Source organism: Ovis canadensis, chromosome 5 (assembly GCF_042477335.2).
Source record: "Ovis canadensis isolate MfBH-ARS-UI-01 breed Bighorn chromosome 5, ARS-UI_OviCan_v2, whole genome shotgun sequence".
Taxonomy (NCBI): Eukaryota; Metazoa; Chordata; class Mammalia; order Artiodactyla; family Bovidae; genus Ovis; species Ovis canadensis.
Window position 1 is genome coordinate 63743541 of NC_091249.1, and position 22957 is coordinate 63766497.

Genomic DNA, 22957 nt, shown 5'->3' on the forward strand with positions numbered 1-22957 from the left:
TGGGAGAGGGGCCGGTCAACCCTGAGCAGAGGCTGCCCCCAGGGGTCCAGGGCACTCAGGCCTCCCCACTGTGGCCCCGCAGAGTGGGCTGCCTCCACTCGGGCGCCCAGCAAAGCTGTGGGCAGGCGGCTCACACACACCCTGGGTCTGCCTCTCTCCAGAGCCCCGCTCCTGGCAGCCCAGCCTCCCATAATTGCCTTCTAAAAATATCCTTCTCCCACCCCCTACCTCTTGATTTCAAAATATTTAGTTTTCAGGGTATTTAAAATGAGAGCTGGCGGCTCTTCCAGGTCCAGATAACAAAGCTAAACATTTATGCTTCGACTGCGTTTCCCTGAATCGGCTCAGATCTCGGGCCTTGATATGGCAGCAGCGAGAGGGAGGGGAGTCAAGTGCAAGATGGATCATGTGTGGGCCTCTTCTCCAGGGCTGGTGGCAGGGTGGCAGGCTCCCCCCACAGGACCCCTCTAGGACCCTTCTCTTGGTTGGGGGACCACCTACCGCTGTTGACGAAGAGCCGGCCCCTGACGGTGTCCTTCCCGAGGATGTTCTCAGCCTCACAGACGTACTCCCCAGCGTCTTCCAACTTCACCTTGTTGAACTGGAGTCGTGAGTTCTTTCTGGTTAGGGAGGGGATAAGAGGGGGAGAGCATGAGCTCCCCAGCGGTCACCCAGCGGTCACCTCTCCCTGCATGGCCACAGTGTCTGCGCAGGTGGATGGGAAGCAGACTCCCGCAGACCAGCCAGTGCTGGGGTCTGGGTGGAATGCAGAGTCCGGAGCTGGAGGGAGACCTGCACGCTCAGGAGAAACACAAGTTCTAAGTCTATGGATCCTCGCATCTATCCCTTTTCCAGAACTGGACCTTCTTTGTAACCACTTTTCCAGGGCAGGAAACTGGCATCCTTTAGGAAGTCACAAGGACTTTAGCGCCTTTCTCCTCAGCCCGCCGTGTCTCCCCCACCCACTTCCAGCAGAGTAGCCACTAACTCACAGCTTCCTCAGCCTTTCCTTAGAAGCGGCAGCCCCACCACTCCGGATAGATAAGGCCTGTCCCAGGAATCCAGGAAGGCCAATGAGCTATCAGGTTTCCATGGCAACTGTACCCAGCCTCCCAGTCCTCACCAGTGGCTCTCCCCTGCCTTGATACTAGCCCTGCCACTAAGGGGCACTCTGTGGCCTCTTCAAAAAGTTTCCCTTCATTTACTCAACAGATGTTTATTGAGTGCCCTCTGTGCTGGGGGCTTGGATATCTCAGGGAACAAAAAAGTCTTATCTTCAAGGCCTGACTTGACTCTCATGGCTAATGTGGAGGAGGACCAGGCAGGACTGATGGGAAAATTGAGTCCTTGAGGGGCTTCTGGACTTGTCTAAGAATGCCTGCCAACAAGGCAAAGGCAGAGGTGAATGAGGAGCTAGAGCTGGTGAGGACATGAGCCCCAGGCAGCTCATGGACTGTCTCCTGGAGCTTGATGTTCAGGCTAACGCTTCTGTGGAGGGCTTCACACCCAGCCCTGCATGCCCAGAGCCGTGGGGCCAGGCCTGGGCAGGGATTTCAGTGCTGTGGTTGACTCCAGGGCACCTGGCCTGGCCTGTCCTCTTCTTTCTGAAGACCATGCCAAACCTTTCCTTCCTTCCGTCGGCTTCCCTGCACTTGCCCGCAGGAGCATGGGCTCTTCAGGATCTGTTCATACCTCTCACCCCTCCCTCTGCCCCAGTGCTCTTTGCAGCCAGTCTAAGCTCCGGATAAAACCCTGGGGACCCCAGGGGGAAACAAGAAGTAGCATGAAAATTTCTTAACATGATGTAACTTCCTCCTCTTAGTCCTGAGTTAAAAAAAATCAGATTCCCAGAACATGCCTAGTGGGTTGGGGAGTGGTGGAATGGGAGCCAGGGTAGCAGAGCTGTCATGGCCCTGAAACCAGGGCTGGAGAAACAGAGCCATGAAGCTTATGGGGAAGGAGGGCAGGGAGCAGAGAGGCTGTACCAAGGATGGAGGAAGACGGCAAAATGATCCATATCCCTCCCTGCACTGTGCTTTGGGGGCCAGTCCCCTGAGCTTCTCCTCAGCACCTGATGCTGGGCTCTTCCCAGACCTCCTAACTCTGGGACCCCCAAACCAGCCTCCATGAGCCGTCTAGGTTTAGGCCTTGTTTCTGTGATAATGTCCACACCAATGATACGGTGACAGCTGCCCGACTCCCTTCCACCCCTCCCGGCTCATGCCAGTCTCTGTCTCCTTGGCCTGTGTCTGCTTACAAGCCTCTTCTGTCAATGTGAGTTTCTTCTCTTCATTAAACAGACCCCTGGAGGCCCCTCTGGCTATGACAGCATCTCTTCTCTGGCTCCAGCCTAATTAGATGCCATGGAGCCCAGCTGCCCCAGGACCAGGCTTCTCCAGCTTCCTGGCCACTGGCTCTTCCTTAACACTAGATGAGCAGGGAAGGGGCTCACCTGGGGGGGTCTCAGGGTCAAGAAGGCATAGGGGAGAAGACGTGCAGAAATGGCACCTTGCAAGAAGAAAGAAAAGAAGGAAAAACGGGTCATCAGCCTCGGGCCTCAGGTGGCTGAAGGAGAAAATGTGTTTGGTGCGCCACATCTTTGTACCCTTCAGTGATACTTCTGTCCACATTACGGATCTTTCTGGCCAGGAAGCTATCTGCTGTGTAACTGGAGGGAGGAAGGTGAAGGCTGACCGAGGTGAACTCCCTCCATAGGCTGCCATGTTGGCTGCCCCGAATGTAGCCCAGAGATGCAAGGAGCTGGGCATCACTGCCCTTCACATCAAACTCCAGGTCACAGGAGGAAACAGGACAAGACTCCTGGACAAGGGGCCCAGTTAGCCTTCAGAGCCCTTGCCCCAGGGATGAAGACTGGGTGAACTGAGGAAGTCACCCTCACCCCCTCCAAGAGCACCCACAGGAAGGGGGATTCACCATCTGTGAACAGGACTCCTCAGATTATTGTGTTAATAAATTGCCTTGATGTAAAGAAACAAAAAAGAAGGTATAGGGGACACAGAGATGGGCCCTCCTGTCACCCACTCACAGTGAATTCAAAGGAGCGCCTCTTACACCACCTCAAATGCAGGAGAATAAGGTGGAGCCAGGCTCACAGTTACCTGGAGGGATGGAAGCTAAAACCAGAAGGAAGGGCTTCCCACATTGAGGGGTGTGAGGTCTGTGGAAAGGCCTGGGTGCAGGGAGAGCCCCTCCCCTTTGAGGAATCAGAAAGAGGCTAGGGGACAGAAACCAGGGCCCCAGGTTTGCTGAGTACAGGCATCTTGGTTCACCAGCTGTGTGATGATCGCCCCAGTTCCAGGAAGGTGGCCCCAGCCTGGCACAAAAGGTTCTGGGGTCAGAGCTGAAGGGCGGGGCTCTGCAGCTGAGGAGCAGGGCCACCACATTCCCGAGTGCACACTCCTAGCTCCATCAGAAGCCCCAGGCGCTCAGGGCCCCTCCCACCTCCCTGGCAGGCCCGCTGCCCCCTTGCTGGGCTGACCCGGGTCTGCCCTGAGATGGGCGCCCTCCCCGCCTTTCTCAGCCAGTTTTCTGCTGGCAGGGACCAGGGATCTGGGCGGCTGCCTCCTCCACCCACCCGCACGTTTTCCCCAGCGCCTACCTCCTGCTGCCTGCCTGAGGGGCCTGTTCCAGCCTGCCCCTCATAAACAGGGGAACACGCGGTTCCGCCGGGGAAGGGCCCCGTGCCCAGGGCTGGGGAAGGGGGTGGTTTTCTATGGGCACAGGAAGGCTGGGCTGAGACACCTCAGCGGGGCTGCCCCAGAGACAGGCGGCGCCCAGTGAGAGGGGCGTCTCCATAGGCCCAGAGTGACATTAAGACAGTGTGGCCTGGACAGAATGGAGTGCTGGAGGGCTAGAGTGTGCGCTGCAGTATGGGCAGAGGAAAGATGATTTTGCCAGAAAGGAGACTCCTGCCCCCAGCCCCCAGCCCCCATGCCAGGTGAAGTGTATGTGCAAAGGTGGCAGTTCTCCGAGTCACAGTGACGGAACGGGAAATGACAGGGAGTGAGGCACTCTCCATCATGGCCCACTCCTCCAGCCCACTGCTCACTGCAGGGAGCAGCCCCGGGGCAGGATGGGTGGAGCCAGGCAGTTTCTGAAATGCGGCCAGCGGGACAGGGTCCTGACAGGAAGGGGGCAGGGGACACACTCAGGCTGTCAGGGGGCCTTAGTACCCCCGGGGAGACCCAGGGGATACATCCAGGCCTGGTGTGGGGACTGCGTGCCCCATCTGTCTGCTGACACCAGGGCCTGACCAGGACAGTCACTTGTTTGAAGGCAAGGCCAACGCAACAGGTGCCCTGCCCAATCCTAGGCCCCCTGCACCCAGGAAAGGTGAGCAGATCCTGCAAGATCCTTGTCAGTTCACATGGAAAGCAGATGACCTCTGCCAGGCTACACAGGAGACAGGGTGTGTCTGGGGGGTGGTCTCAGAGGCTCTCACGCTGGGAAAAACAGCTTCCCACCGTGCAGCGAAGCTGTGTCTAAGGCACCATGGGAGGAGATGTGAGAGCTTGCTGGGGGTGCTCAGGAGGGTGACCCAGAGGGTGTGACATTTAAGCTAGGCCTTGGAGATTTGGGGGAAGGACAAGGTGAGAGGAGGGGTTGCTGCCAGCACAAGGAACAGTCTGGGCCCAAGTCTAGGAGTCAGGAGCACCGAGGGGGAGAACAGTGAGACGGTGAGTTATAGGCCAGGAAGGGGAGCATTAGAAGGGCCCCACGGCCTAGGCTGTCCCTGGCATATGGCAGACCCTCAAGATCTACCAAGTAAATGAATGAACGATAAGATATGTGCCCTGTTAGAAAGACCATCCCCTGTCAGAGTCACTAGGGTCAGTGAACCTGTAGACCTCTTGAACCGCAAACAAAACCAGGCACACGTTTTCTGAAGAAAGGGTCTTTACCAGACCCTCTGCTAAAGCTAGACGAGGGACTGTGAAGATGGGGCCACGCCTGCTTCAACCCCTGGTGCATTCCCGGCCTTGGATGGAGTCCCCGGCACACAAATGATGCTCAGCACACATACGCACGAAACAGAAGTGAATTCACAAAGGGGCCTGTGGCCTAGAAAAGGTGGGGAATGGCCAAGAGTGAGCCAGTGGAGGACAAGAGGCTGGAGGCAGGGAGAGCAGAAGTGGGCAGGGAGAAGGAGGCCTCCTTTCTCAGATGTGGTGTTCACCTGGAGGACAGGCACTGGGCAGCGGGCAGTCTGGTTTTGTCACAGCCGAGAGGGAAGTGCAGTGGGGCAAGGCAGGGCCAGAGAGGACAGGGGGAGAGGCAAGACCAGGGCGTCCTAGATTAGAGATGTCTGGGGCTTTTCCAGTAAGCGGCAGAGGTGACCTCTAAAAATAGTTTGCAATTCATTTGACCTAGAAATTCCCACAAGATCGTGCAAATCAAGAAGTTCCAATGTTTGTGTTCATTTTCAGAACACTCGTGCAGTCACCCAGGCCGTTAAGGGTATGCATATCCAAGAAGCCACCAAGTACCTGAAGGATGTCACTTTAAAGAAGCTATGTGTGTCATTCCATCGCTACAGCAGTGGAATTGGTAGGTGTGCACAGGCCAAACAGCAGGGCTGGACGCAGGGTCAGGGGCCCAAAATGAGCACTGAATTTTTACTGCATGTGCTCAAAACCGCAGAAAGTAGTGCTGAACTTGAGGGCTTAGATGTAGATTCTCTGCTCATTGAGCACATCCAGGTGAACAAAGCCTCCAGCCTGTGGGGCAGGACTTAGAGAGCTCACCGTCAAATCAATCCATACACAAGCTCTCCCTGCCACATGGAGATTGTCCTCACTGGAAAAGAACAGATTGTTCCTAAACCAGAAGAGGAGGTTGCATGGAAGAAAAAGATATCCCAGAAGAAACTGAAGAAACAAAAACGTATGGCCTAGGAATACACACTGCAAAAAAAAAAAGCAAACAAAAGTGAAAATAAAAACAGATAAGCATGGGGAACCTCAGGGGTGGTATCTAGTTGGCAGTATGGATTTGGAACTCAGGAAAAGGGAAAAAAAAGCCATCAGACTACAGATGGAGGCTTGGGGTCATCAGATATGAGAGGGTGAATTCACCCATGGGTGGAGAGCTCTGGGTGAAGAGCGAAGCCCCCCACACAGGAAAGTTCCAGCATTCATGATGCCTGAGAGAAGGGGCTCAGAGGCACAAGAGGATGAGGAGGAGGTGCACAGGGGCAAGGAAGCAGGTGGCACGGTGCCAATGGATGCTGAGGGGCCTGGCAGCTGGAGGGCCCCAGGAGGGGCCTGAGGTCACCGGATCTGCCAAGAGCTGCAGCCACAGAGAGTGTTGGGGTTGTGTTTACAGGGCAGGTTCCTGTAGAGCAGAGGTGTGGAGGACGAGCCAGTGTGGAGTCAGTGGGCAAGAAACTTCCTCCGTGTGGTGGTGAAGGGCAGGAGTGAGATGGGCAAGAGTCGGGGGAGGAGGAACAGGAGACAGCAACGTGGAGAGAGAGCTTTTGGAGGAGAGGTAGTGTTAGTGGTTTGTTGGGAGAGAGAGGGAGAATTCACCAAAGAGAGGAGTTTGTTGGTGGCCCAAGGGCTCTGAGGGTGCATGTGCAGGAGGGTGTGGGTGAGTGTGAGGGTCACGTGTGGATCAGGAATGGGGGTGAAGATTGGCCACGTTGTGGACTGTTTGAGTGTAATGTGGACGGCAAGGAGCACCCCCTCTCCTGACTTCTGCTGTCTCAGGGAAGTGGGGGGAGGCCACCTTCCAGAAAAACAGGATAGGAGGGAGATGAGCCCCAACAGCCTGGGAAGCCAGTCCACTCTTCTGTCCAGCTTGGAGCCAGGCATGGCGGGGCAGCGGGAAGGGATGAAGGGGCCTCAGAAGGTGACTTGATGGGCAACCTGAATTTCTTGCTAACTCCGTTGACTGGTGGCATCCCAGAAACCCTCCTCCCAATTTCCCTCAGAAAGCAGTGTTGCTTTTTTTTTTTATAGCTATAAACCTTTGATCTGAACCCAAACCTTCTTAAATCACTTTCTATTTTCTGCCTGGACCACTTTCCAGGGTGACGGGTCCTGCCTTTGCTCCCTGCTCATGGAAAGAGAGTCAGAAAACTGCAAGCATCGCCCAGACCCTGACCCTTTCCCTTCACAGGTTCAGACGCTAAGGCCAGAGGGCAGGATGTGTACATCCAGGGCCTCCCAGCAAACCAGGAGCGGCCTGAGCCCAGACATTTTTTTCATCGCTTTTGGCTGTGGGGCAGTTTGTAGGGTCCTCTAAAATCATTTGCATTTTGGGGGGTGAGGAAGGAATGACAGCCCCTGGGGAGGAGCAGGAAAGGCTGGGGTGCCCCTCAGCCACAGAGGGAAGCCTACTGTACCCTCAGAATCTGTAGAGTGGAGGTCAAGCGTGTTCTGCCTTCTGATAGCCCCTCAGGGGCCGTGAGAGGCAGGAGAGAGGTGAGGGGCTGCCCTTGGATCCTTGCCTTCTCTGTGCCTGCAGCCCCCTGTCTGACCAAGATGGAAGAGAGACCACCTTCCACAGCCCAGAGACCCTGGACCTTCTGATTCTCTTCCCTGGAGCCTTGACTCAAAGACTGAAGACAATTTCCAAGTCACAGGGGAGCTGTCTGAGATTCCTCTGACACCAGGCAAAGCCATGGGCCCCTCCCCTCACCTGGCTCCCTGCCCAGTGACAGCTTGCTGAGCTGAGGAACTGGTGCATCATCACCCATGACCTCCTAGACACATTATAGATCAGAGTACTTCACCAAAGACTGAAGTGGTGGGCTTCAGACCCTGCGAGTCCTTTGAAAAGTTTTATGGATAAGATGGGACTTCACAGTTGAAGCTGACTTTGACAATCAAATGGCCTTCAACCATCCAGGGATGTTAATTAAGTGGCTGCCATCTGCAAGACACTGGAGCAGCATGCCAGAGCTGGAAGGAGAAACTGGGAGCCACAAAAAAGGGAGATGGGAACTGGTTCCGTGCAGGAAGGAGGCAGGGCGGCTGGTAGATGGAGGGAGGAATGTTGCTCACCTGCCATTGCCATACTTGATGCGGATGTCCCGGCTGCGGTTGAGCTCCTTGCCATCCTTGAACCAGCGGTAGGAGGGCAGAGGGTTACCGGCTGCTGCCTCGCACTTCAGCGATTGCTTCTCACCCACCTGTCCCGTCTGGCTCTTCATCTTCTTCAGCTTGGGCCGAGTGGCTGTGAGGGCACAAGGCAGGAGGTGAGTGTGGAGGTGGTGAGACAGTGCCAGGCATGCACAGTGGGGAAAGGGCCACTGTCCTGGGGGAGGTGGGGTTTGGGCCTGGGGAACCACCCTTCCTGGTGCCGTTTCCTAGTTCAAATCAACAACCCTTCACCAAGGGTATGTGATGCTGTCAGTGTGCGTATCACCGATGGAGAATTTTCCTTCATGCCTAGAATGGTCTTCAGAGCTTTATACACGTTAACTGATTAAAATAACCCTGTGAGTTCACTGCAAGGATGAAATCCACTTACAGATGGGGAAAACTGAGGCTCACAGTGCAGTCACTTCCCCAAAGGGATGATGCTGGAATTCAAACCCAGGTCTCCTGGACTTCAGTGCTCATGATCTAATTCTAATCCCAGACCCGCAGGCCCATGGTGGACCCAGAGGAGACAAGCGGACCAGAATGACGGATATAGCTCCTGCCCTCAGGAAGTCCAGTCTGGCAGAGGAGCTGGAACCTGGCATCATAGCAATCATGGAGGCTTTGGGGTGCTGGAGCCCAGAGGTGTGACCCCAATGCAGGCTGGGGAACAGCTAACTCAGCTGAAAACCAAAGGATGGGGGAGCTGGAAGGGAGGGAGGTGGTCCAGGCTGTGGTTTATCAGAATCGCAATGGTCAGTGAGGTGAGCTGACCTGCATGTGTGAAGTGGCATGGCTGTGTGTGGAGTGGGGCTGGGGGCTACACTGGGGGCATGGGCCCAACCAGGGCTGCAGGGCTGCAAATGTCAAGCTAAAAGGCTTCTCCTATTTGTCTTGAACACCATTCTATTTCCACATGCCCCAGTCTCCCATGTTTCATCTCCTTGCTCCCCTCCTTCTAACAACCTATTAAAAAAAGAAAAGAAAAAAGTACTCTGTTCTTAGGAAGGTGATGGCAAGCCCATGCTCCCTGCTGGGTGTGTAATAATTCCACTGGGACAGCCCTTGACAGGACACCAATGCCTTTGTGTGTGCTCTCATTTGGTCACTGAGCTCTGTAAGGCAAGCATCATGCTGACTCAAAGGGTGATGATGACATTCAGGTTAAGAAACTTGGCCAAGGTCACACAGCCAGGCAGCCCAGAGCTGGGACCAAAGCCCAGGTGCCTGGATGCGCAATGTATCAGGGTTGCACCCGGCTGGTGTCTGATTCTGTAGCCTCAGTATCTCTATCTGAGGAAGCTGGTTGAAGGTAGGGTCTGCTGGGGCCAGAGAGCTGTCTAGTGGCAGACAGACCCCATCTAGGCCACTGGTCTGTCCCCCACCAGCTCAGGGCCACAGCTTGAGCTGGCCCTGGATAAAGACAGATGAGAGGGCCTGGCTATACATGGGGGCCTCTCAGTGAACCTAACCCTGGGCTGCTGGTGTCAGTAGGGAGTAGACGAGAGTGGGGGCTTTCCTGGTGGCTCAGCAGTGAAGACTCTGCCTGCAATGCAGGAGACACAGGAGGCGTGGTTTTGATCCCTGGGTTGGGAAGATTCCCTGAAGGAGGGCATGCAACCCACTCCAGTATTTTTGCTTGGAGAGTCTCATGGACAGATGAGTCTGCCAGGCTTCAGTCCGTTGCAAAAAGTCAGACATGACTGAAGCTACTGAGCAGGCACACACAGAGAATGGGGTGCATGGGAAGAAAGGGATCCCAAAGCCTTAAAAAATACAGTACATAGACTCAAAAAATGGTGCTTGTGAAATGATTTTGTTCATTTTTGAAAATTAAAAAATACAAATGGATAAAAGATGAAACTAAAATCATCCATTATCCTAGAACTCATAAGCAAAACACACACACATACCACACCTACACATCTATTTTTAAACAAAGTGGGACCAGTGCCAGTAACATGTTTACCCTTTCACCTTGGCATTAATTATTAATAACAAATAATTCCCAAATAATAACAAATAATTCCCAAATTATAAGGTGGTCATCTCCAGAGAGAGGATAAGAGACATTAACTAAGAAAATGGACCCATGAGTAACTCAGTTTGGGAACCTGCAAGTAAGCATTAAAGAAGTCTCTTCATCAGCTTCAAGATGATTCCCCAAGTAAGAGTCCTGGAGCTTTTGGGGACCCTTAATAGCATTTCAAGGAAGTAAAGTTATGTGGAATAAGTTCTAGAACCTAACTTGTGTGTGAATTTATAGGTATTGAAATATTTTAATAAATATTAAATTCACATGATTTAAAATTTAAGAAGTGAAAAATGGTATATGACTTAAACAAGTCTCCTTCTGATTTCTGACCACGGCTACACAATTGCCTTTCTAGGAGGCAATCAATTCTATCAGCTCCTTTTATATCCTTTCAGAGATCTTTTAAGCACAAAAAAACCCCCTAGGATTCACACACAGTTTTTTCTGTAGCACCATTTTCAAGGTTACATAATATTCCTATATGGGTACACCATAATGTAACCAGTTCCTATTGTGGGGGAATTTAACATACAGTCTCCCCTGCCTCACTACACCTCATCACAAACAAGCCCAGAGGAATATTCTTGCAGCTCTATCCAGTGGATATATTCACTGCACATCATCCTTTGTATTGATACATATCCAGTGTATCCTGCTGTACGGGCAGTGAGGCTCCTGACTCAGACCGCCTGGAGTCAAATCCAGGCGTTGCAACTTGTTAGTTCTATATCCTCTGTTGTTGTCGTTTAGTTGCTAAGTCGGGTCCGACTCTTTTGCGACTCCATGGACTGTAGCCCACCAGGCTCCTCTGTCCACGGGATTTCCCAGGCAAGAACACTGGAGTGGGTTGCCATTTCCTTCTTCAGGGGATCTTCCGGACTGAGAGATGGAACCTGCATCTCTTGCATTAGCAGGCGAGTTCTTTGCCATCTGAGCCACTAGAAGTCCTCAGGCCATTGTCTTAATCCTTTTGGGCCTCAGTTTCTTCAGAAGTGATAAAAACAGCTCCTACCTCATGGAATGATGACTGGGAGGATGATATGAGATAAGGCATGTAAAGCCTGGCATGCACAGAGCATTTAAGAAAGGTTGGCTATTATTGTTATTATTATCCACCATTATTTCCTAAGGCAATCTTCCTAAAAGTGGAATTGCTGCGTCAGAAAGGGGTGGGATCTTCCTCAGTTTTACCTGTTGCCAAATTGTGTTCTGGAAAGGCTGCACCAGTTTGCCCTCCCACCAGTGATTGATGGTGCCTGTTTTTTCCACACCCTCACCAACACTAAGTATTATCATGTATTTAATCTCTGCCAATTGGCTAGGCAAAAGATGATGCCTCTTTGTTGTTTGATTTGCATTTTTTTGATTCCCCCTGCTGAAACTGACTGCTTTTCCTAAGTGTGCTGGCTCACTGTATTTCTTCTCTTTGAATTGCCTGTTCTTGTCTGTACTCTGTTTTTCTATCGGGTGCTCATCTTCTTACTAATCTGTAAGAGTTCTTTATAAATATTAAGGTTGTTCACCTTTTGCTACAATATTTTCCTCTAATTATCTGCTCCTTACATTTAAAAATGCTAGTCTATTGTTTGGGGGGTTTTTTTGAGTTTTTTTTTTGTGTGTGTGTGTGAGGTTTTGTGTGTTTCAATCTGTGGGACTTTCTGGAACTTCATTATTCTAATGTGACTGAAGCCCTCCCTCAGCACCCTTCCCCCTTGCTGACACCCCACCATCCTCCTACTGCTTGCTCTGGGGATCCCAGTCACTCTTTATCAATAATTGTCAACCCTAGATGCTAATGAGAACCAAATGGTAGTCGTAGGGAAAGTCACTCACTCATGTTCGACTCTTTGCGACCCCATGGACTGTACAGTCCATGGAATTCTCCAAGCCAGAATACTGGAGTGGGTAGCCTTTCCCTTCTCCAGTGGATCTTCCCAACCCAGGGATCGAACCCAGGTCTCCCGCATTGCAGGTGGATTCTTTACCAGTTGAGCTACAAGGGAAGACCAAGAATACTGATGTGGGTAGCCTATCTCTTCTCCACCAGATCTTCCTGACCCAGGAATCAAACCGGGGTTTCCTGCATTGAAGGTGGATTCTTTACTAACTCAGCTATCAAGAACCAACTAGAAAGGTTTAAAAAGTATGTTGGTGCCTGGGACGTTTTCCTGGACATTCTGAAGCAGGGCCTGTGAGAGGGGGTCCAGGTATGCAGGTTTTTAAAAAGTACATAATAAGCATGTAACACACTCTAAGCAAAAGCACATAAATGTGGAGCTTAGTGTCTGGCTGCAAGATGAACACATCTTTACAGGTGGCTTGACTCCAAAGTTGGGTTGGCACCTAGTGGTCTAACCTCTTGGTCACCTGGTGACCTGGTCACCTACAACTAGGCTCCACCCCCTCATAAACTGAGGACACAGCTCTTCTCAGGTTCTAAGGTGCCTCCTTTCCTTGCTTGGAGAGTGTTGATATTTCCTGCAGTTCTGAGATGAGGGAACCCCCTGACCCTACCCTTCCGACCCAGGCCCCCTTCCTCCGAGTGAGCCAGGGTGGGGATGAGGGGTTATCTGGTGGGAAGAGGCGGTGCTTCCTGACAGGAGTCCTGGTGCAGTACTGTGCCCTGAGCCCGTGCCTACCGCTTCACAGTGGCAGTGATGGTGGCACAGAGACTGATCCAGAGACAGCAGGCATGACCGCAATTCAGAGGACCCAGGGATCAGGGGGCTTCATGGTTATCCCCTGCCACCATGGGAAACCCAGGACAGCATTTCAGATCGTAAGAGGCCACTCCATCTAGTGAAACCCTTCTGTCATTCAGCTACTTCCTGACAGTCTTCTTACTTCAGAACAGCCCCATCTGGTTCGCTTGATCCCCATTCATTCATTCATTCATTCATTTAGCCTATTACATGCCAGGCACTGTCCTGGGTCCTGAGTGTGTAGTAGTGAACAAGGCAGATAAACTTTCTGCTCTTAGGGAGCCTGCATTAGAGGGAGGAGAATATATAATAGCAAACAATCTCAGGAAACATGAGGCCAGAAGGAGCTCCCAGATAAAGGCCTTGAGGGGGGAACGAGCTTAGTGAATTTAAGGGATAATAGAGGCCTAGGTGGCTAAAAGATTCTGGAAGACAGGGGAGCCTTGAGAGTAGGCCCAGTGACTGACATGAAGCTATGTGAGTGAGGATGAGAAGTCTGAGTTTGTTTTGCCTCCCCACCCCCGACTTCCTATGTGCCTACTAGAAAATTTTAAATTACCTATGTAGATCGTATTATATTCCTATTAGCACTGTTCTAAAGGATGACAAAATAAAAACAACCACACATTTGAATCATGCTGTGTTCTTCATGAGGAATCTTCTTTTATGTCTCTTAACGATTCCCCACAAGCATCCTCTGAAAACTGTACCGCCTGCTCTAGCAGAGTCCAGTCCTGGTTGCTGTTCTCAGACATCTTAGTTCACGGCTCTTTGAAAGTCAAGGATGGGGGTTTTGAAAGGAAGAGGACCATAAGAACAGGCTGTACTTTTTTGCTTCAGGCAAGTCCCTTGGAGAGCCGGGCGGCAGCTCAGGGAGCACTCTCTGCAGGTGGGGACCCCTGCACCCTCACTCCTGGGCCTGGAGCCCTGTCAGGCTTTCTGCCATGAGGAGCGTGGACAACCTGGCCAATATGGCCCTGGAGCTTTGTAGATGTGATGGAAGGTATCAGAACTTACAGGCTGGGGAATGACATGGTCTTACTTTCCTTTATGCATTTGAAGCTTGTTCTAATCCTGAGCTGCCACTGCTCCTCCCACTGCATCTCATGGATTCAGGGCCAGATGCTGGGGACACCTGGGACAAGGCTAAGAGGCTGTGGACACAGCAGATCTTTGAAGGGCTGAAGATGGAGCTTATGGGGCATCAGACATGAGGGGGCCAGCTCCAGCCTTGGCCTGGGCACCCTCTCTGAGTGGGGTCTGATATTGTTTGGATGTCTTTTATGGCGCAGGGCCCAGAGGGCAATGCTAGTTTGTGGTATGGAGACCACTGCACTGTGTCCCCAGAGTGTCTTGGGGTCAAAACCAAGCAAAGAAACAGACTTCCTGGGGGTGGATTGGAGCTGTCAGGACAAGAGCTGAGGCAACCCAACTGCATTCATGGAGTGCGGTGCGCCAGACAGAAATGACCTAGCCTCTTGTGGAGTAACCACTCCCACCAACCAAGGAACTTAGCTTGTCCCTCACTGGTATTGTTTTGTTATATAAGAAATACATTTTTCTTGTAGAAAAATTACACAATACAAGGAAAAAGAAAAGCACATTTCGATCCATTCAGTTACCATCAGAAAGAAAACCACTGACATTTTCAAATACCTCCTGCAAGATTTTTCTCTTGAAAACACTTTATATCCTAGTTTTCTCGGTTAGCATATTATAAAGGCATCTCTCCAAATCTAGAAATACAGATCTAAATTATTTTTAAGGTTGCATAATATGTCATTGTTCAGATGAATCTGTTTGTCTCCAACGTTCTGCTGATATTAACAATACTGCCATAAACTTCTCTATAAATTCAGCTTTGTGGCCAAAGGGAGGGGGTGTCACAGTCCTGAGAGTCTGCGAATATTACCCCACAAACAGAGGGGATCCTCAAAGGCCCAGCACGCAGGAAAGTGGACAGATGAGAGGCATTAGGTAGAAGAAGAGGAAAATATGTGCTCCAAAGAAGGGAGTGGAGATTCCCAACACCCTGCTTCCCCAGGGCTGTGCCTTCCTCACAGGGGAGGGGCGGGCAGCATGCTGGTGATCCTTGGGTGTTGATCAGCCGGCCCTTCATGCCCCTAATGTCTCCTCCGCAGACCAAGCCCTGAGCTCCCATCCTCCTTGAGGGGCCACTTTGTTCACTTCCTAGTCCTGCCACTTATGGACCACCTAAACAACAGGACTTGGGCTTCCCAGGTGGCTCAGTGGTAAAGAATCTGCCTGCCAATACAGGAGACACTGGTTCGATCCCTGGGTCAAGAAGATCCCCCGCAGAAGAGCATGGCAACCCACTCCAGTATTTTTGCCTGGAGAATCCCACAGTCAGAGGACCCCGGCAGGCTACAGTCAATGGGATGGAAAGAGTCAGATACAACTTAGCTACTGAACAACAACCAAACAGCAGGACTAGGGCTCTCAGGGTGTGGGGCTATGGGGAGAGCTCCTCTGGCAGTTTTCTAATAAGAACAAAGTCTCTCAAGAATGACCCATGGGTACATGATAAGTCGCTTCAACTGTGTCTGACTGTAGCCTGCCATTCCTCCGTCCGTGGGATTCTCCAGGCAAGAATTTTGGAGTGGGTTGCCACGCCCTCCTCCAGGGGATCTTCCCAACCCAGGGATCTAACTCATGTTTCCTGCATTGGCAGGCTGGTTCTTTACCACTAGCACCACCTGGAAAGCCCCAAGGATGACCCAGGTGTCCACAAAAAGACCTCCCTTGAGGAGGCGTGCTGTAAAACCTTCAGGCACAGCTCAGTTGCCACAGTTGGGCCATGGTTATCTGGGGGCTTCTGCTTTCTCACCACCTGATGCCAAGCCAGGGCATCTGGCCCACATCTGTGTGACAGGGAGTCCCCAGAAAGAACCTCACTGAAGATAACAACACCAGTAAGGACTACCAGAGGTGCTCCTTTCCCACATCCCAGCCCCGAGGCCAGGCGGTACCGCTGCTGCCAGCAGCTTGACCTCATTCCTCTCGGCAGTGGGCGGTGGGTGCGGAGCCTGCAGAGATCTGAGAGCAAGACAGACGCCCGGGACAGGGCCAGGCAGCCCAGCCAGGGGGACCTGGCCCAGCCTTCCTCCCGACAACCAGGGGGCAGAGGCAGCAGGCTCTTAAAAGGGTTAATGGTCCTCACCTCATGACTAAGGCTGAGCAGTCCCCTTTGCGGGGCAACACCTGGAGACAATGTGGCCAGCCTGCCTGGCATCAAAGTCTCCCACTGGCCTGCTGCTGGCGGACTGCGGGCCAGCCCCCTCCCCACCCCTCTCCCACCCAAAGAGTGACTGCGACCTATGGGAGGTTAATTACAGACTCCAAGTTCAAATGAGGAAGAAAGAAGACAACAACAACTAAAAACACAGCTGGCTTAAGGGAGCACAGAGGGCCTGCTCTGAAACAGGCCGTCAGGTATCTCTCCCCGGGGCCGGCAGCAGAGCCATTTGGTATCCACAGGCCAGCCTTCACAAGGGGAATGCAACTCGCTGGGCCGCTTGCCTTTCCCTGAGCCATCTTTCCTCAGCCAACCATGCCCAGCCTGGTGCCTGGGCTTGGCTTGCCCTCTTCTCACACCAAATGTCCACCTCAGTCCCTGTGATGTACCAGGCACCTACCAGCCATCAGGGACATGGTGCTGAGCAAGGGAATGTGGCTGCTGTTGTCGGGCACCACTGAAGCTGGAAGGGGCCAGAGTCTCCCTGGGTGCACCTGTGAAAGCCAGACCAGACCCAATGGGCTGTTAGCTCGGCAGGCCAGGGGCCTGGCACCTCAGCTATAAGGCGAAGAAGAGGGGCCAGGGCTGGCTGGGGATGGAGCTAGAGCGGGGAGGCAGATGCTGGTCCATGAGGGTAAGAAAAAAGGGAGGACATGAGGCTTGGCAGCTCCAAGACCAACAGGATGGTTCCTGCCTTAAAGCCTCATCTGCCCATACAGAGGTACCCACACACTGATGCCCAACCTGACAGTGTGACGGCAGGGTGAGAACAGGCCCGGCCCAACTGCCAGGGCTGACACTGTGTCCATCCCATCCCCCAACCCCCTCTGCCAGAAGCCCGGCGGCCTCACAGGAACGCCACCTCCTAGGGACCCTCCCAAGACAGAGATGCCTAGCCCTGGGAGTCAGGCTGGTATATCCTGCAGTTCCTCACCTAGGCCCAGAGCTGAGACATGGGGACATGAGCAGCAGAGATGGAGGGCTACGGGGGACATCACCTATGTCTGGGGAGACTGCACACATTCACAGAGCAGAGGCGCCACTTCCTGGGGTTGCATACAGCTACCCGGTGTGGACGCACAAGTCCCTGGTTCTTACCAGTGTTTCGGGCACAGGCCAGACACCTAGAGTTGGCAAGAGGAGGCCGTGCTAACAGAGGAAAGAGTGCTAACCCAAGACACCACACATCTCCTAATTCTCCAGCTGTCTGCCTGTAAGTAGTTTAGCCTTTCTGGGTCTCAGTTAACTCATCTATAAACCACACTCTGCCTGTTTTAGAGGCTGGGGTAAGAGAATGCTCTCTATCCTGCTGCTGCTAAGTCGCGTTAGTCGTGTCTGACTCTGCGACCCCATAGACCGCAGCCCACCAGGCTCCCCCGTCCCTGGGATTCTCCAGGCAAGAACACTGGAGTGGGTTGCCATTTCCTTCTCCAGTGCATGAAAGTGAAAAGTGAAAGTGAAAGTGAAGTCGCTCAGTCCTGTCCGACTCTTCGCGACCCATGGACTGAACCCTATCAGGCTCCTCCGTCTATGGGATTTTCCAGGCAAGAGTACTGGAGTGGGGTGCCATTGCTTTCTCCGAACACTCTCTATGGAGGGATGGAAGAGGCTACCATCTCTCTGGCTTCTGGAGGCAGAGGGAGGGACAAAGCAGAGACGACAGTCTGGGGAGGCCTTTACCAATTGCCCAACTGTGTTTAATCTCCTCACTGGAAAATGATGGGTCCTGGCCTCAGAGAACCCTCTGGAGGAGGCCTTATGCTAAGGGACTAGGCCATCCTTTGCTCAAGGAAGCCAGAGACAGAGAGAGAGAGAGCTGAGGAAGGGATCCCGGAGCCTTGTTCCCCTCTGGGACAGGTCTGCACTTCCCACCTCATCAGCCTGGCTGGAGAAAGTTGTTCCTGAGGCTCCAAGTCAGGGGAAAATGAAGTGGGGGTGGAGAAAGGGGAGTTACTTTATACACCAGACAAGACTGGCTTCTCAAATTGGGTTGCAATGCAAAGCCGCACAATGACCTCAGGGCCTCTTTCTGAAGGGTTTGCCAAGCTCATTAGTAAGGAAAAGCGGCATCTTTGTATTAAAACAAACAGACCTATGATAGAGTACAATGTCAAATTCATGTGGATTCTTAAGATAAAATAAAAATACAGGAAATCAGAGAAACGGTGGGTTTTGGGGGAAAGGTCTTAGTTAGCCTTATACAGGTAAAGCCTACGTGTGCACCAAATGCAGATGCCTCAGTGGGCGTGGGGGGCCCACATTGCCAAAGGCCTGGCCACCCTCTCTGCAAGTTATTGTTGGAGAGCCTTGGCCTCTGGAGTCTGGGAAAGCTGAGATGCAGTCCTTGTGGTCCAGATTAGTGAGACAGAACGGGGCTGGAAAGCACTTACCCTAAAACGAATGCTGCCTGCATCTTCAGTCACTAGCTCATGCACAGCGTGTGGAAAACCATTTTCTCCATTTTTTTTTTCTCCAGAGACGGTTCTTTATCCTGGGTTCCCTCTTTCAATCACCTTGTCATCTGTGACAACTCTGTGTTTCTCTTGACCTTCCCCAATGGTGGAGACCAGTCACCTTCCACCAAGCCTCACACTCATAACCCTCCATCGTCTGGGGTTCAGGTTACACTGCTCCTCAGCCCCCAGCCCCACCCCACTAGCAGCGGACACAGGGAATATTCACCTCTGCGTGCCTCCCCAACACTCAGAAACCTTCTTGGGCTCCTTGATGTCTGTAGAAGGGAGGCTGCTGGTCTGCCTTGGCTGGAAGCCAGGGCCTTCAGAGGGAGCTTGCTCAGTCAGTCAATGGACCTCTTCCCATGCATCTCTGTGCTTCACCGAACCCATCCCTGTAGGAATTGTATATTCCAGGCTGATCCCCAAAAGAACTTGCTGTGTATTCTGCCTGCCCCCAAGCCCCCTGGGCATGCCCCCCTACCATGGCCTTCCCCACAGAAGCACAGCTGAGGTGTCAGAGGCTGGGGGTCAGACTGGTCTCGGCTTACATTCTGGTCTGCCCAGTGTCCTGTATAACTAGACAAGTTACTTAACCTCTCTGAGACTTTAGTTCCTTGTCTGTAAAACAGAGATAATCTCACCCTCCTCTTAAGATTGCGGTGTAAATTGAATGGGGATAATGAATGTCAAGAACTTAGCACAGTGCCTGGAAAAGAGAGACAGCTCAACAACTGGCAGTTCTTCTTAATCTAAATCCCTTGAGATCACCTCAGATGCCACCGCCTTCTCTAATCAACCCAGCCAGGCGCAGCCTCCGCCTCGCACAGACTCTCTGCCCTACAGGGTGGCTTTCTACCACCTGAGCTCTTATCTTTCTAGACTATAGGGCCCTTGGGGAGGGGACATGTGGGAACATAGCTAGATTCCTGGTGTCTGGCACCAAGCAGGTACCTGCTCACTGATCTCTGGCCCAACACATGAATTAATGATGTGAGGCTGGGTTGTAACAGATGAGGCCTCATAGTGGTCCAGATCAAGACTGCTGCCAGCACTTGGGAGGGTGGAGTCCTTCGATGGCTAGTCCCAGGGCCCTTTTCCACCTGATACTCCTCCACAGCTCGGTCCTTGCGTCCCCCTCGGCCAAAACAGGGATCTGCCCTAGGACCACAGAGCAGACGGTGCAGTCGGGGCCTCCCCGAAAGACTGTGCACTCAGCCCGCCAGGCTGCTTGAGCGCTGAGGGGCTCGTAGCCATGGGCAGGGGGCTCAGTCAGGGCAGCCTCTTCCCACGAGACTGCTCCTCCTCAAATCGGAGTAGGTGCCAGAGGTGTGCATGTCAGGGGTGAAAGAGCTTGTTAACAGCCTCCTTCATGGGTTCACTCAACCATGTGCCACGTGCTCACTTCGGGAGCTGAGGGTCATGTAACACAGTCTCCCTGGTGGGGATTCTAGCTGAGTGGGGGCACTGTGAGGGGGGCCCACTGTGGGCCGTGGGGACACAGACATACGCCTCCCTCTTTACCCTGAGGGCCAGGAAGGGCTCTGCAGAGGAAACAAAGCCTGTGCTGGGCCTGAAGGGTGACTGAGAGGAGGGAGACAGTGTTCCAGGCAAACGGTTCAAAGGCTGGCCAGGGCAGGAGACCACGTGGCCCTCGGGGAACTGAGACACGAGGCATGGTGGGCAGGAGAAGGGGCCGAGTCTTAGGAGCTGTTGTTCTTTCTCTGGCCTGGCTGTGTCTGTGCTCAGTCGCTCAGTCATGTCCAACTTGTTGTGATCCCATGGACTGTAGCATGCCAGGATCCTCTGTCCATGGAATTCTCCAGGCAAGAATACTGGAGTGGATTGCCACGTCCTCCTCCAGGGGATCTTCCCATCCCAGAGATCGAACCCAAGTCTCCTGAATTGCAGGCAGATTCTTTACCGTCTGAGCCAACAAGGAAGTTCTCTGGCCTGGTAGCTGCCAAACTCTTTACCTCATTGGTTTGTGAGCTTCTCTGGGCCTCAGTTTCCCCATTTGCACAGGGAAGGGACTAGCTCATGAGCCCAGATCCAGCCTTGCCCAGCTGCGCCAGAAGTCACAGACCTCTGTCAAGGCCCAAACTCCAGCCAGAATCCTTCTAGAGTGCTGCCAGCTGGTGAGCTGTCCAGAGGCAAAACCTGCATGCCCTCCACCCACCATCCCTATGCCCATGTCCCGACTGTTTGGCTGGGAAGTGGAAAGAGCCCTGGGTGTCCCCTCTTCTTGCCACTCCTTCTACAAACTGGTGGTGGCTGACATGCCTCAAGAGTGGCTCTGGGAGACCAGGTCGGTCTCCTGCTCAGAACTCTTTGCTCCATGTGGTTTCGGAGAAGTCTGAACTCACCAGCCTGACACTCAGAAAACCTGTTTGACTCAGCGGGTCTCTCTCTCTTACACACCATGTTTAGCAGTGTATCTTTGGGATTGCACTTTATTTCCCAAATACCTTCTGTTGCCCCCTTCTTTAAAATTATTTGTTGCTTTAGCTATGCCAGGTCTTAGCTGTGGCATGTGGACTCTAGGTCCCCAACCAGGGATTGAACCCCAGGCCCCTCCCTTGGGAGTGCAGAGTCTTAGCCACTGGACCACCAGGGAAGTCCCTGTTGCTCCCTTCTCAGCCCACAAGGTGGCGACCCCATTCCCCATTCCCCTGGCAGCCCCCCAGCATGGTGCCTGGCACAGGCGCTGTGGGGCTGGCTCTGGCCTGCAAGGCTGGGCCACAGCTTAACCAGCAGTCCTCATGCTTCAGCATGCATCATAGTCAACCAGAGGGCTTGCTGAAACACACATGCTGGCCCCCATCCCCAAGGTTTTGATTTAGAAGGTCAGGGGGTGGGGCCCAAGAACTTGCATTATTAGCAAGTTCTAAGTTTATGCTTTCCACCAGGTCCCCACGGACTGAGACATTCACCTTTTGCACAAGGGATGCCAAAAAAAAGGACCTGAAAACTGCCCAGACTGATGCTAGATCCCACTGGGCTCTCTGGACCCTGAGCTTGGTTTCTGGCTGGACTACTCGACATTAATACCCTCAGGCTTCCCAGGAGCTCTTGACTGTTGGTGCCACCTCAGGGCCCTGGGCTGCCCCTTGGGTCAGTGCTCCCCTGTTCCTGCTCACACCTTGCTGCCACAGTCACACTGCAAGCTCCCTGTGAAGGCAGGGCCTCAACCTGCTCATCTCTGCATCCTTCAACCCCGCCCCAGAACCCAGGAAGTAAATGTTTGACCAGCTGTTTGATAGAAAGGACCTGCTCCAACAAGTGGACCAACAAACAGAGCCACCCATGCCCCTCACTGGTTCTTCTTGGGGGCCCAGACTGTGGAAGAGCCCAGAGTCAGGTGGACTGTGCAGGGCAAGGCAGACGCAGGGGGCAGACCTGAGCCTACAACCCCATGCTGCCACTAAGTCATGCTGGATCACAGGCAAGTCATGGACTCTCTCTCTGCCTCAGTTTTCTCATCTGTAAAGTGGAGATGATAAAATAGTACCTAAACTTCATAGAATCAGGACCGACACGTAGTAAGTGCTCAGTAAATGATAGCTGCCTCCTTTCTCCCTGCTCCTCTCCCATCACCCAGCCATAAGCAAGTTGGGCATGAAACGTTCCTACCTCTTGGAAGGCCCTTTCTTACCCTGGTGAATTCCGGCTCACCATCCAGGCTCAGCTTAAATGTCACTTTCTCTGTGAAGCCCTCCCTACACCCTCCCTCCCTTTCCTCATCATGCACCCCATGTGTCTCTGGCTTTACACTTGGTTCCAGTCACAGGCATTTGTGTAAATCTCTGTCTGAGCTTCTTGAGGGCAGGGCCTCTGGTTTACTCACATAGGAGGAACTCCGTGAATGTGTGCAGAACTGAACACACTATAGGAATGAGAGCACATGCCATCTGTATAGTTCCCGCGTGGCCAGGACCTGGAGGTATTGGTAAACGCATGGGTGGCAGGGCCAGGCCCGGGCTAGAGGAAGACAGAGAGCACATGCTTCATTCGCTTCTGCAAAGTTATAAATGCTGTGCTGCAGGCTCAGACACGGTGGGAAAACATAATGGCCATGGTTCTGATGGGCCCCAGGTCTCAAGTTTTGGCAGTGCTTTGCCAGCATTAAAAAAAAAAAACAAGAACAAAACAAATCTCTTCCCTATACCAACTGTCCATCAGGCCAGGCTTGTGGGCCTGAATGCAGAGCAGACTTGGAAGGCTGAGTGGAGCTAGGACCAGGCCTGGTAGCCCCACTGGAGACTCCACCCCCAAGGCCAGGGCGAGGGCCTGCCCATACTGGGCCAGCACTTTTTCCTCCAAATATCCTCATTCTGACACCACCCTAAGGTCAGCCAGCCCTGAAGCACCCAGCACCAAGGGCAGAAGTGGGGATCACTTAG

General features: G+C 52.9%; 1 protein-coding gene and 1 pseudogene across 2 annotated transcripts in view; one reads left to right on the plus strand and one right to left on the minus strand.

Moving 5' to 3' along the window:
• Positions 1-22957, minus strand: part of NRG2 (neuregulin 2) — a 195401-nt gene that overhangs the window by 34117 nt on the left and 138327 nt on the right. For both annotated transcript variants that reach the window (XM_069589831.1, XM_069589832.1), the window contains exons 2-3: positions 8028-8199; positions 502-620 (exon numbers count right to left, since the gene is read on the minus strand). In XM_069589831.1, the coding sequence (XP_069445932.1) occupies positions 502-620; positions 8028-8199 (291 nt within the window). The remainder of the gene's footprint in view (positions 1-501; positions 621-8027; positions 8200-22957) is intronic.
• LOC138440605 (small ribosomal subunit protein uS11-like) lies at positions 2493-3637 on the plus strand (annotated as a pseudogene).